Source organism: Anguilla anguilla, chromosome 4 (genome assembly GCF_013347855.1).
Source record: "Anguilla anguilla isolate fAngAng1 chromosome 4, fAngAng1.pri, whole genome shotgun sequence".
Taxonomy (NCBI): domain Eukaryota; kingdom Metazoa; phylum Chordata; class Actinopteri; order Anguilliformes; family Anguillidae; genus Anguilla; species Anguilla anguilla.
This window is the reverse complement of record NC_049204.1, coordinates 11,558,705-11,572,136: the sequence shown is the minus strand read 5'-3', so window position 1 is coordinate 11,572,136 and position 13,432 is coordinate 11,558,705. Positions and strand designations below refer to the sequence as shown.

At 41.1% G+C, this 13,432-nt stretch overlaps 1 protein-coding gene across 9 annotated transcripts in view; it reads right to left on the bottom strand.

The window, feature by feature from the left end:
• The window catches only part of st3gal3a (ST3 beta-galactoside alpha-2,3-sialyltransferase 3a), an 85,476-nt gene that overhangs the window by 52,631 nt on the left and 19,413 nt on the right, over window positions 1-13,432 (bottom strand). For 5 of the 9 annotated variants that reach the window (XM_035413572.1, XM_035413578.1, XM_035413576.1 and 2 more), the window contains exons 2-4: window positions 8,085-8,233; window positions 2,178-2,225; window positions 658-705 (exon numbers count right to left, since the gene is read on the bottom strand). In XM_035413572.1, coding sequence (XP_035269463.1) covers window positions 658-705; window positions 2,178-2,225; window positions 8,085-8,205 — 217 coding nt within the window. In that variant the 5' untranslated portion in view covers window positions 8,206-8,233. The remainder of the gene's footprint in view (window positions 1-657; window positions 706-2,177; window positions 2,226-8,084; window positions 8,234-13,432) is intronic. The other 4 variants (XM_035413577.1, XM_035413579.1, XM_035413580.1 and 1 more) reach the window with 3 other exon arrangements.

The window sequence follows — 13,432 nt, the reverse complement described above, 5'->3', positions numbered from 1 at the left end:
CTATGTTTCAGCAGGACAATATAAAGACTATGTTAGATCATTCACAACATGATCTAACGGAGGTAACAATGGAAACAGTGTTTCCAGCCCAACCTGCAAAGGTGGTTCAATACATTACCTATGTATTGCGAGGCTATTAAAGAGGTGAAGACAGAAGCAGAAGGTAAGATCATTTGTAAGACTGAGAATCCAGTATAAGAGGACAGAGAAGCTTGAACAGGAGTGGCAGTTAGGCTATGACTCACTATGTTGGGAGGTAATGCTCTAAAACTGGCTAATATTTCATACTTCTCTTATGGAGTGCAATAATTTCATTATCCTAATCAAAAAATGAACTTGGAAACGCAAAGAGCTGATGTACCATCCATGATAGAGGATAAATAGCTCACTTTAAATCTTCTAAAACCATTGATCAGCCATGTTCAAAACATTGTGTTGTCAATAAACTCAACAGAGCTGTGTGTATTAAAGGCTCACCTTTGAAGATTAGCATTGAAAACCTGGCCAATAATAAAGGCGTCTTATAGCAAAAATGCTATTCAGAGTATTCCAGACAAAGTGGCAAAATGAGGCCCAAATTACAGTAGCACCTTCTGGTTTAGACAGAACCTCCCAACATAGCTCACAGATGTTTCAGGGTGTTTTTTGGGCCTGTACCTGAGCCTACTACATGTCCCACGGAGACTACGGTTTCCGCTTCGGGCTCTGCAACACAAGAGCGTGAGTTCAGCCTGGAGCGCTAGTTACCTTAGCACTGGGAGCCCACCGAAGAGGCGGAACTGCACCTGCACAACCATAGCCTGCAGAGCCATTCATCACAAACGGGTTCAAAAAAATCAAGGCAGGCCCAGTAGTTTTCCTTTAGTAGTGTTAGTGCAGGGTTCAAATCAAACTGTACACTCGGAACAAAGAACACATATGTAGTTCCCGCCAAAAGCACACCCAAAAAAGAAAGGAAAGAAAACACACAGCCTCAGAAAAAAGCACATTTCTTTTGAGGAAACATAAATTATCACAAAAGTAAAGTGAAACGAAAATTAGGACGTCTCCACCATTGTCTATAATTTTATTTAAAAATTTTAAAGGTGATCCTTAAAAGTAAACCTGACCAGATCTGCAAGCAGTTCCAGACCACACTGTTGCTGGTGATTTATCTTTGTGTTTGGACATTTGTGCAGAAGATATAAAATGAAATAGCATAATTACAATATGACTATAAGCCTATAAATGTCAGTGGAAATGTATGAGTTATAGCACCACTATTCAATCATTTATATTTATAGATTTTGCTTGTAGGACAGAGTATTTGACCAGTCGGCCAATTAAATTTTTCGCTAAAAAAAGCTATTCGAGCTTCCATTCAAGCTTAAAATTCTTCCTACAATTATAAAGATTGATTGTGCAAGCTATGTTTCCATTGGATACTAAAGTAAAATCCCGTGTCATGAGTTAAATGGGCAGAATTTTACTTACTTTCGTAAAGTCCTACTGCAATTTTCTAAATTCTATACTATATGTATACTATAACCCAAACCAATGGAGGAGATCTGATTTGTTTTATTAAAAATACTCTTGCTGGTAGTAAATTAATATTACAGCAAGTGCCATACAGCCCAAGTGTCAACATAACACTGTTACACTTTGCCTGGAAAAAGACACAACACAAAAAAGCACAGCAACAAAGTGTTTAATTGAAGAATTCTTAAATATTTTTTATTGGTGATAACCTGTCAAAGAACACAGAGATGAAGTATATTCCTAAACGGATCTTGCTATATCTCTGCCCAAGCATACATTATCACAAGCTACTCCAAAACACGGCCCAGATACAAACAAATATGGTTTCAACGGAGGCACCCCTTCTTAGATTCAGATACGCAGAGTTTCGATGTGTGCACAGCCACATAATTCCCCTTGACGTTTAAATGGAAACATAGCCATGATTATTTTCGCTTAGGAAATGTGGAGTAATCACAATAGCACATGCTTCAAACTTCCACCACAGCCCAAACACAAGTCATGTAGTTTAAAAGGTGAAAGGCCTCACATCAAAGAAACGCCCTCGATATTAGCCTGCAGGAAGTGAACAGAAGAGCCTCTTCACCAAATTCCCACCACCACAGACAGCACACACAGGCCAGATACAAACGAGCAGCGCTTTCTGCCGCTAACTCTACCTGCGTATGCATTCCCTGCAGGGGAGAGAGTGGCTTCCTTATCTTTATCTGCAACATAGGGGTGAAAACAGAGTCAGCTTTGAGCGCCGGTAACCTGCTCTCAAAAAGCCGGCTGCTCGGCATGGTGCAGACCTAATCCCTTTCATATGCATCCACACAATTATCTCGGCGCGACCCCGTTTCCCCCCCTGCCGTTTATTATTTTAAAGGCACTTTTAAAAAAGAACCAGGTACCCCTTCCCATTTCCCCCAACCACCTTTTTTTTTGTTGCTCCTTGTCTTTTTTTCTCACCGATTTGACAGTCCCTTACGTAACGTGCAGAGGGTAGGCTAGAAAGAATCTGCCCGATTCTGCTAATCAAACACACTCTTTTTATCAAAATAAACCAAGGACAGCTGCGAAGAGCGTTCACTGTTTTTGTATGGATTGTATTTCCATATTACACAAACCGTTTATTTTTCATCAGAGTACCAGACGATATGATCATAATACAATTGAAAATAAATCAAGATGTCTACAGTCGAAACATTGGTTTTGAATCACAAGCATTAAAATACGACAGCTATATCCTCAGTAATTGGAAGAATGTATCTCTTATACTGTAGTTAGGCTGCTGCATACGCTCTGTGATAATGTATTTTGACTTCATTACCAACGGTACAGTTTACTTCTAATGTAATGATTTTTAAACCCATAAATCACCTACATCCGACAACAAAATTGTAAATTGCAGGCACATTGCAGGAGTTGAAAAGACAACTCTGTCTTCTTATAAAGATAACATTACAACAAGAGATAAACAAAATAGCATATACCAACAAAATCAAGTCAGTTGTGATAATTATGTTATGTAGACATTCCCTTTTTTGGGAATAAATCAACATTGGCAATCAGAGGTGTGATTTCTGCACTGCTAGTATTACTCCATCAATATCTGTCAATACATCAATTTCTAAAATGCACAAAGACAGGAGAGAGTATCCAATGAGTTAGTTTCACAGCTGAAGAGTAAAGCCACAGGGTTCAACATCAACAACTCTATCCACACTATTCCTTATTGTTTTACTGACTAATCACCACCCTTTGCAAATACTCATATTACTATATCAAGGGCAGGACAAAACTCTTGAATAGCCAATAGTGAACCAGCTTAAAATGTGGATTTGAAATAGGCTACATAAGCCAGTATGCATCAACAAGCAGGCAGACATATCCTTGACCCAGTCAAAACAGGCCTGTGTCACCTTTTGAACTTTTAGCTTTGTACGCACTTGGGCCAAGTACATGCTTAGGGTCACTAAACGGCCAATTAACTGCTGGAACCGACCAAGAGTCACACAGAGCAAGACAAACTGTAGTGGCGCATGTCCAAACGTAGGGCGTAGAATGAGCGGTTAAATTGGGGGGGGGGGGTTCAGCATTTTAAGTGGTACACCAAATGCTGCACAACATCCACATCAAAGAGAGGGAGTGTTTTTTGTAGTCTGCAATGTTGGAATGTGTGTATTGACTTTATGTTTGCCTGAAAGGAGTTTAAAGGTACAGACAAAGGTATCATGCAACTAATTCTCTTTTTTTTTGGTTTCATATGTAGGTAGCAAACTGCTAAACCGAAGTGGCCTTTTGGGCACAGTTCTTCCACCCCATTTATGAACTCTGTATCTCACCTGCATCTGCGGTTCGTGGCGCACAAACATGTCCACAAAATTGTTTGCAAATGGTGATATGCCTGAGGTACAGGAATAATTCCTCCCAAGAAATATGTGCATTTTCACAGAGTTTGAGCACAGGCTGAGAGGTAGGATAGAGAACGAGAATGAGAGCAGATGAGGGAAAAAGCAAATAAGGAAGAAAAGCGAGACCAGGAAGAGGAAGGAGAAACTGGCTGCAACCCACAGAAGCATCTATCAACATTCCACTGCAAATCAAATAAAAATAAAAGTGCATTAACAGAATAATGCAGAATTCAGATAAGTGAAACAAATTATTTTCCCAGCCCTGACGATCAATAAAGGTAACGAATCACAATAGGAAGATGCGTACCTTAACTAGGTAAGGGCTTAACTTAACTCAATCTACATTAAATATCAACACTGAGTGTATATGGTGACTATTCAAACCAATCAGGCCTATTTCAGACACGTTACAAAAGTAATGCTACTGAAAATGCACTGAAAACAGAATTCATGTATGCACACTTCTGAGAACAAATCTTTGCGGTATCAAAAGCTAGACAGGACAAACAAGTGAACAACAGAGAGCAACTGACTGCTCCCAATTGCATCATTGTTCGTATCAGCCTACAATCATGTTTGGGAAGTACACATTCATGTTCCACAGTTGTAGACTGTTTCAAGCAAAGATCACCTCTTTAACGGGAACAGTGGTATTAAAATATATGGTGATGAACTACCTTAATGACAACCTTAAAACCTGAAACTAATAACAGCAATCATACAAGACTACACAGATGCATGAAAGGTATGTGTACCTAAAGACTTGGTATATTGACTTCTATCCTTTGAAAAACACGATTAAAAAGTACATTTGTCTGTCTAAATTAAAGGAAAAAAATTATTTGTGGAAACAGACTGACTCTGAGAAGCGGAAACATGAACAAGCGGAGCATCCGGGCACGGATGACCAGACTCACAAACAGTTTTTTCCCCCAGGCCATCAGGCTTCTCAACCAGCAACATTAATCTCAGTGATCACATTGATCACATGACCTCCTATGTATGTTCCTTCACTTCCTATGTACATTCAATGTACATTATCACAATTTTATGCACATATTCATCAACACTTCTGCACTTATATGTTTAATATTTAAATATTTAACACTCCTATTCTCATTGTCCATATCCCCCATCTGTACAGGCTTTGGTACTGCTGCTAATGTTTAATACTATGTATATTTTTGATATTTTTGCCGTCTTGCTTCGACGTAGTTGCTGCCTGTCATGTCATAAGAATTTCTTTGCTCAGAATGACCTTGTGTTATACTGTGCACTTGACAAATAAAAACACTTTGACTTTGATGAAGCCCAAGTCCTTTCCCCTGAAAATGAGGTACAAACTGATAATTGCTGGAATGTTCCAATTGTACATTTTGGTGATGGACATATAAAACAAACCACAATAAAAATGAGAACAACGCCAAAAATGCTACATGAGGCGAACACAAGGATATGCTGAATTACATCAACCTTGGTCAGGTTGGACTATATTTATAATGTGTGCAGCTAAACGGCAGCTGAAGTACCCACTAGTGTAAGGCGTGTCCACATGCACACTGAACCAAGACGGAGTACTACTGGATCACAAAACAAAATCACATCTGGGCAAAGAAATTAGATACTGTTATTTAATAGCCAGTCTCTGAAGAATGGCTGTGAAATTATTTCACCAAAAGCCCTCTGGATGGCTAGAATGCTGGTATTTGCCAACTTGTTAATGGCTGTCTCACCTGGTAAGGCTTAATTAATAACATGTAATACCCAAATAAAATTTGAAATCTAGAAACAAAAAATCAATTACAAATCAACGCCAATTACACCTTGACATGATTCTCTACTAAGGTCAGGTTTTTATTTTTAGATACAGTATACCATTGACAAGAGTTCTGCACTTTCATCATTTAGATGGAACACCAAAGAGCAACAGCAACTAGTTAGCACACTGTTAGATTAAGAAAACTGCCACTGTACTTGAAAAGACAGTTGTCTTTAATAGGGAGTAGTAGTGAGCTCAAGATTTATCATCAATGGATGACTACACATAAATGTAACATATCATAATCCCAAATTGAGGAAGGACATAGCAGCCCCAAGATGAGTGCACCACTGTGATTGGGCAAACCAATTTGAGGAAGGAGAAAAGACCTGCTACTGTTTGTGAGTGTAACTATGAGAATGGAATGGCAAGAAGTCTGCAAGATAAACAGTGAAACTCACTTCTAATGCCATATGCTTGTTCATTTTTTTTAACTTCTAAAAAATGCCATACATCAAAAGTGAAAAAAAGAATAGTTCCATGACCTCATGAAAAAACTACAAATATTTTCCATTGGCACAATCATCACCATAGGCATAGTAAATTGTATTTAGCAGCCACTTTGAAGTTCTTCTTGCTGTTGGAAGTATAACTATAATTAAGTGTGTTTTAATGTACACTTCTGCATTTGTAATTACTGCATTATTACCCTACACATAATACAATGCTGTGTAGACACAAAACAACACATAAAATTTAATGTGTGTCAGCATTATTGTATCCTAATAAAAGCTCTGCACTAGCTGGTTTAAACCACCAATAATTCCCCTCACGGAGCATTTATAATAAGCTTCCCTCTTAGAGAAGGAAATGCAAATTTATCTTAAGGTTTTACCAGCCTTGTACATAACAGGACAGGGGACCTCAGACACACCTAAATTCTAAACTCTCTGTTCAACCTAAATTTCTGGGTCTGAGCCCCTAGCTCAGACAGTCAACAAATGCCCAGAATTCTTCCACTCCTTGTCACACGGGGGTGAAAGCAGTCCACCCAGGGTCCCCTAATGTCCCCGTTTATGTTTTCCCCGATAAATATTTAGATTTTTGAACCTAGGGCAGACACCTACCTCTGTAAACACAGCCCTATATTTATGAAACAAGTGTTGGGTTTAGGAATGTCAGTCACTTCTGGGAATACAATGCCTTGTAATATCAAAAACGCATCTAATCTAATGGTCCAATGACTGCATTTTTCACCCCTCTTTCCAGAACACAGACCCCAGACCTCAATCACGAGACTACCAGAGGGTGAATGGGCCTATGAATGCAAAAGAAACTCACTGTAACAACCATGTGTCTCCATATAGTGAGATAGTACTGGTCAATTTGAAGTCATTTGTATTCTGTAAGTTAGCAGGACTGAGTGCTAGTTCCTGGCACAAAAAAAATCAATTTAATTTGATAAAAATACATTTAAATGTCAATGTTTATGAATGCTGATTGTAGCCAGTTTAGAGGGATCAGAAAACTCTAACATATATGAATGTTTCCCTCTCTTTTCTGAAGAGGTCTCACCATGGCAGGCATTTTACTATGGTTACAAGATTACCAAGCTGCAATACATTAATACATTTTCAATACATTTTCTAGGTAAACTAAGAGGCCAGACTGAGCTTTCGTTCTGACCCAGTGGTTAAGAATGTGCGAAATGACAACTACCAACCCAGTCACACTCTCCTTTTTTACGGTCGTACATCACCATCTAGTGGCCAAAGGGGGGGGGAGGATTTAAGCAGCACCAATAAATGTTATGCATACTTCTGAAGAATTATTTATAGGCCAGTTTTAAAGTGCACTAATTCAACTAGAAATATCAAATTTAGCTATTCCCTGAAAAATCATTATCTTCAGTGAGGTTTCATTTGACCAACCATTTAGGTGGAGATCATCTCGAACTTGCAAAATAAGATTCTTCAGTATCCATAGGCAATTTGTCACGGATGCCTACTGTCTTAGTGAAAGAATCAGTAATACATATTTTGTGAAAGCAATGGTAAACACTTTAAAAGACAACGTACATGACAGACCCATGTGATTTCTCTTATGTGTTGATTCAGCAGTTTTTATTCATTGCACTTATGTTCTCAAACCACAGTAGTTTACAGGCATTTCAGCCATTCACCTCAGTCGCCTCTTTGTGGTTTTGAAGAAGGCAAAATCACAGAAATTTCTGGATTCTGATATACATAAAACCTTCAAGTAATAACTTCTGAACAAAATTGAAAAATTGAAAAAAGATCAAGTATACTCTGAGGTCCTTTAGCGTTCTTTTCCTGCTCTGGAAAAGAGGGCAGTAACACTTGGGAATGATGAACTGACCATAGCGATGGACGGAGTACGGGACTACTCACGTGGCTTCTGGCCCCATACATGCAAGTGCAGCTTCCCAGAGGAGTAGTAGAGGAATCCGAGGACCAGCATGGGACACAAGGCAAACAGCAGATTGCGCGTAGGTTTCATGATACTCATCATTCACATGGCACCAGCTGAACTACATCACCTGAAAAGGCAAGGGGGAAGAGTGGCACGTAAGGTGAAAATCACAGGCCATTTGACAAAATAATAGGGATTGGTAGGATTACCAAAACAGAACTCGCACCCAAGACCCAAAGCAAGGTTCACAGCACAACAGTTCAAGTAAAACTTACCTGTCGAAAAATAGATGCATTTATAGCCCTACCTTGCTTAACGTAACTATTTACATGAAAAAAATTGTGTATCCAATATGATGATGATTTAAGCCCTTCCATCATAACTGTAGACACAATCGTCTGAGGCTAAAGATATTTGTAAGAATTTTGTTTTTGTGGCCCACAGCTTTGAATCACATGAATGCTTTGGCTCAGTAATCACAAATAGAGATTACTCATTTGCAGTTGAGTATAACTATAATTAAATTGAGATACTGACGAGGAATGAAAGACATTTGAGTCCTCAGGTGCCTGCAAAATGTGCAGTGTACCAAAGCCATAGGCCTATTTTTAATACTTGTGGATTAGGTAATACAAAAACATATCTGCATGAATGATAAAATGTCAGACAGCCAAGTAATTGTAAAAAAAAAACAAACATTTGAACCAAATAGCTTTATTTTAACAAGAACAAAACTAGCACTCTTGTGGATTCTAGGGATTCCAGAATGTGGGATGTACAAGCACCGTATCAGCAGAAATGGCTTTAATAACTGAAAAAAAGCATTTGCCACCATGAAGATGGCCACAACCAGTATATCTTGTGTATTCAATTACCAAGTAAACATATGGGTTAACAGCCGATTTAACCCCAGATTTAGATTATTTAGAACAATCAGACACACTTCTTTTATTTTTATCTTCTGTATCTTTTCAGCCCACAGAGCTTAGAGGTTCTTAGAAAAGAAAGTGCATTCCATTTAATATTTACATGCCAGGGGTTTGAATGGCACATACGGAATAACCGGATTGACTGAGAAGCTTCCCAAGAGTGTGGCCTTGCTTAGGTTGCATCTCTCAATTCACGCAGCTTGTCACAGCGCATCATGCACTGAACTACTGTGACCCCGTGCACCTGACGCGGCACTTTATTCAAGTCTTCTTGGCACCCATGTAAACATTACCAAACCAAGCTAGGATTAAACACCTTGAGAGCTGAGCGCTGGGTCCCAAGACGCAAAAGGACGGGCACAGAGAATAATTCATGTTATACTCGCGCTAATTTCCAACAGGGCCGACTGGGGAAATGCTTTAAGTACACCTTTGGCGCCAGTTGCTCCCAACTGCCGTCAGCCGCAGGTGTGGGCACATCTGCAGAATTCAGCTCCATTGCTCAAGAGCTCAGTGCTGGAACCCAACCAACCCCCTGACACGGGTGCTTCCCAGAAATAAGAGATGTCATTTTCACATGCATCCAGTGATTAGAAGTCTTAGTCAGTGGTAGACACAACCGGGTTATGAGTCCTAGCTCGGTCCTCACCTATCGATCCGGGAGAGCGCAAAAATTCTCATCAGCCGTGCAAAACGTGGTTTTTCCAGGCTTTCAGCTGGGGTCTGTAAATATGCAGGCATACATTTGGGATGAGAGGCTCTACAGCTCTCTCTCTCTCGACGGCTCTCTGTTTTCTCCCTCTGCCGAAGCGTGACTCTTCATTAGCGTCAGAGGGCCTTGGGTCTCATGGCAGAAGCTGTGCTGATAACCCCCCTGGGCCTCCTCCATCTGAGACTTATTTCTGCATTGGGTAAATATGTGCTGGCTGACTGTCAGGCACCACTGGCTTACTGACAACCATGCAGAACAGCACAAAACTGCTGGCTACGTGCAGACCAGGTGGCTATGTGCAGGCTACGTACGTGCAGGCTACATACTAATGCCAGGGTTCCTCATTGTTTTCCTGAAAAGAACCTATAACCAGTCGTTAATGCATTATGGGGCTGGCTCTGTCGGCAAGCACGCATCCAGGCAGAGGCCGTCTCATTGGCTTGCATAAGCTGTTTCGCTAGAAGCATTGGCTGCACCCCTCTGGAGATCTTGGCTGCACACGTAGGCACAGCAACCTCTTGGGCCGTTCTGCAGCACGCATCCATGGAGGATTTCTACACAGATATGCTCAGTTCAAAGCGGCCATAACCGGGCTTTGTTTTTTTGAAGCTCACTTCCTCGTCTTGATGAGAGACGTTGCTCACTAGTGCCAGTGCATTTGACTCCAATATAGATGTTTCAGCCAACGATTTCAATATAAGTCAATGGTAACGTTACAGTCAAAATGCAAAGTCAATAATTATTTTCCCCACAAGACAAATGGAGTCACAATAGGTGTTTTTTCTTTGTCTAATGTCTCCCCATGTGCCAATTTAAGTCACCGTGTTATTTGGACAATATATATATATAATATTTTGAATTTTTTGTGGATAAATCAGGTACAGTTTCCGTCACCACCGAGTCACTATACCTCACATACTGTGTGGATGACCTAGTGCCGGACTTCATGCCCATGTAAGGGTCCTCCCTGTTTCCTATCTGCCTCCAATTTGTACAATATGGTGGCACCCAAAAAGTGGGGTACAGATTTAATTTCCATGAGGGGAGACAGCCATGATGAAAAATTAATTAATAAAAATTAATAAATAAAATCGCCCTAACAGAAAATATAAATGAAGTGCCCGAACACAAAACGTGAACTCTATCTGCACAGAAAATTTTAATAACATCTTAATAGTTACAATATAATTTAATGAACAGTACAGATATTCAATTTCCATAGACAAACATTGGCAGTAGAATGGGTCATACTGTAGAGCTCAGTGACTTTCAATGTGGCACTGTCATAAGATGCCACCTTTGCAAGAAGTCAGTTTGTCAAATTTCTGCCCTGCTACAGCTGCCCCGGTCAACTGTAAGTGCTGGTACTGTGAAGTGGAAACTCTAGGAGCAACAACAGCTCAGCCGAGGAACTGTAGGCCACGCAAGATCACAGAACAAGACCGCTGAAGCACATAGCACATAAAAATAAATTAGCCTCAGTTGCAACACTCACTACGGAGTTCCAGACTGCCTCTGGAAGCAACACCAGCACAAGAACTGTTCGTCGGGAACTTAATGAAAAGGGTTTCCATGGCTGAGCAGCCACACACAAGCCTAAGCCGGACGAGTCCGGGTTGAGCGAATGCCAGAAGAACGCTATCTGCACAAATCACGGTTTCCGCCAGTGTACTGAAAGCTCGGTGGCCCGCTGGGCCTAAGCATCGAGGAATTTTAAAAAATATATATTTATAATATGTTTTTTAAACTACAGTTACAGTGGGGCGGCTCGGTGGGAAAGCTCACCAGCGACATCTGTTGGTTAAAACGCGAACGCACTATAAAAAAAAAACAGAAGGTCTGAAATCAGTGTAACTTCGTTACAAACTGTGTTATCACTTCATCTCGTCGGCAAGTACATTCTTTTTATATTAACTTAAGCAGTGTGTAGGTAACGTTAAACTAATAGCATGAATGTAACGTTCGATATATTGTAACATTATATGACTTATTAATCGCCATCAAAATAATGACTTCACTTGTTTATTAATAACGTTAGCTTGATGACATTGATGTGCACGATAACATGGTCATTTAGCTAACTTAGCTAGCTAGCCAAACAGTCAGTAACACAGATACATAGATATTTTGTTGTTGAAAAAATGTGCCCAGCATTCCAAGGCTGTACATTGTTGTAAGATTCAGTAGCCAATCAGTAGGCCATGTTGTGCATATTCCGCTCTTACAGCTCGTTTCCAGCTCAAACCACTGCAAAGAGAGCAAACTTTTTTTTTGTCAGTGACATTTCCTTCTGACATCTATGACAGCAATTGCAACCACGACATTTATTTTGCCTTTTTGTATAGCTATTTCCATGGATAAAATGGCATTAATTATTATTATTTATTTGTCACGTCCCTGTCGTTTCTCATGTTTTCTGTTTTGCCTCGTGTATCTTGTCTCTTTTTTTCACCATCTTTGCTCGCCTCCACAGCGGAGGTGGTTATCGGTTTCAGCGATCTCCGAATACCTGATTTCACCCACCTGTTTCCCCTGCATTCCGCACGCTTCCCTGTCACGCTCACCAGTATTTATTCTCGGCTCGCCTACCACTCCGTGCCAGGTCGTTGCCTCGGTTCATTGCAACTTCGTCGGCTCGCGTAAAAGAATTTGCGTATTCTTTCTAGTCCCGTACCTCGGTTTTTTTCCTAGCCTTTTTCCACTTTTCTTGTCACCTTGCGTTCAGCTTCCCCAGTCTGTGTCTTCCCTGTTGTCGCGTTTGTCTGGTCTTGTTTTCTGTGCATCCCCATCCTGTCTGCGTTTCCTTTTCTCTGTCAGCCGTGTCCAGCCTGCCCTTTCGCCGGCCTCCCAGTCCAGCCCTGTCCAGTCCTGATCTGCTCCTGTGCCTACTCGGGCCTGCTCCAGCTCCAGCCCTGCTCGGACCTGCTCCCCTCCTGCTCAGTCCTGCTCCAGCTCCAGGCCTGCTCGGTCCTGCTCCAGCTCCAGCTCCAGCCCCAGCCCGGTCTTGCCTCCGTCCTGCTCGGTCCGGCTCCTGCTCCTGCTCGGTCCTGCTCCTGTTCCGGCTCAGTCCTAGTCCTCCTCCAGCTCCAGTCCTCCTCTGGCTCCAGTCTTGTCCAGTCCAGTTCCAGCCTTTCTCAGTCCAGTTCCGGTTTTGAATTTGCCCTTCTCTGTTTGGTTACCTCTTAATAATCCAGTTGCTTTTCTCCTAAGCCTCTGTGTTCGAGTCCTGCGTTTGGGTCCAGCATTACACATCATGACATTATTGGTAAAAACATTTACTTCATATCCAGGGAGGTAGCCAACTACTTGCACGTTACATGACATGTGTAGCCATTTAGTAATACGATTGCATTTCAGGCTAGAAAATAACCCTTAAACCCAGAGAAATTGCTGAGTTGTATTAGAATTTTTATCGCAACAGAATGCATCAAGGCTGGCACCCCGGATCAAATTTGTTGTGACAGCTGCCGTCCAAAACAAACACCTGAGAGAGGCTGCCTGCGTGCGTGCCTCCCGCAAGGAGTTACATCATTGTTTTGCAATGCGAGGCTGTCGTAAAAACATGCTGGCTTTGATAAGCGGAATCAATAAGCTCTGAGGCATACGATTCCAATAAATAGGACAACTTGGAACTGGTTCTCGATTCCCATCCCTATCTAAATGCCCAGCATTCCAAGGCTTGTTG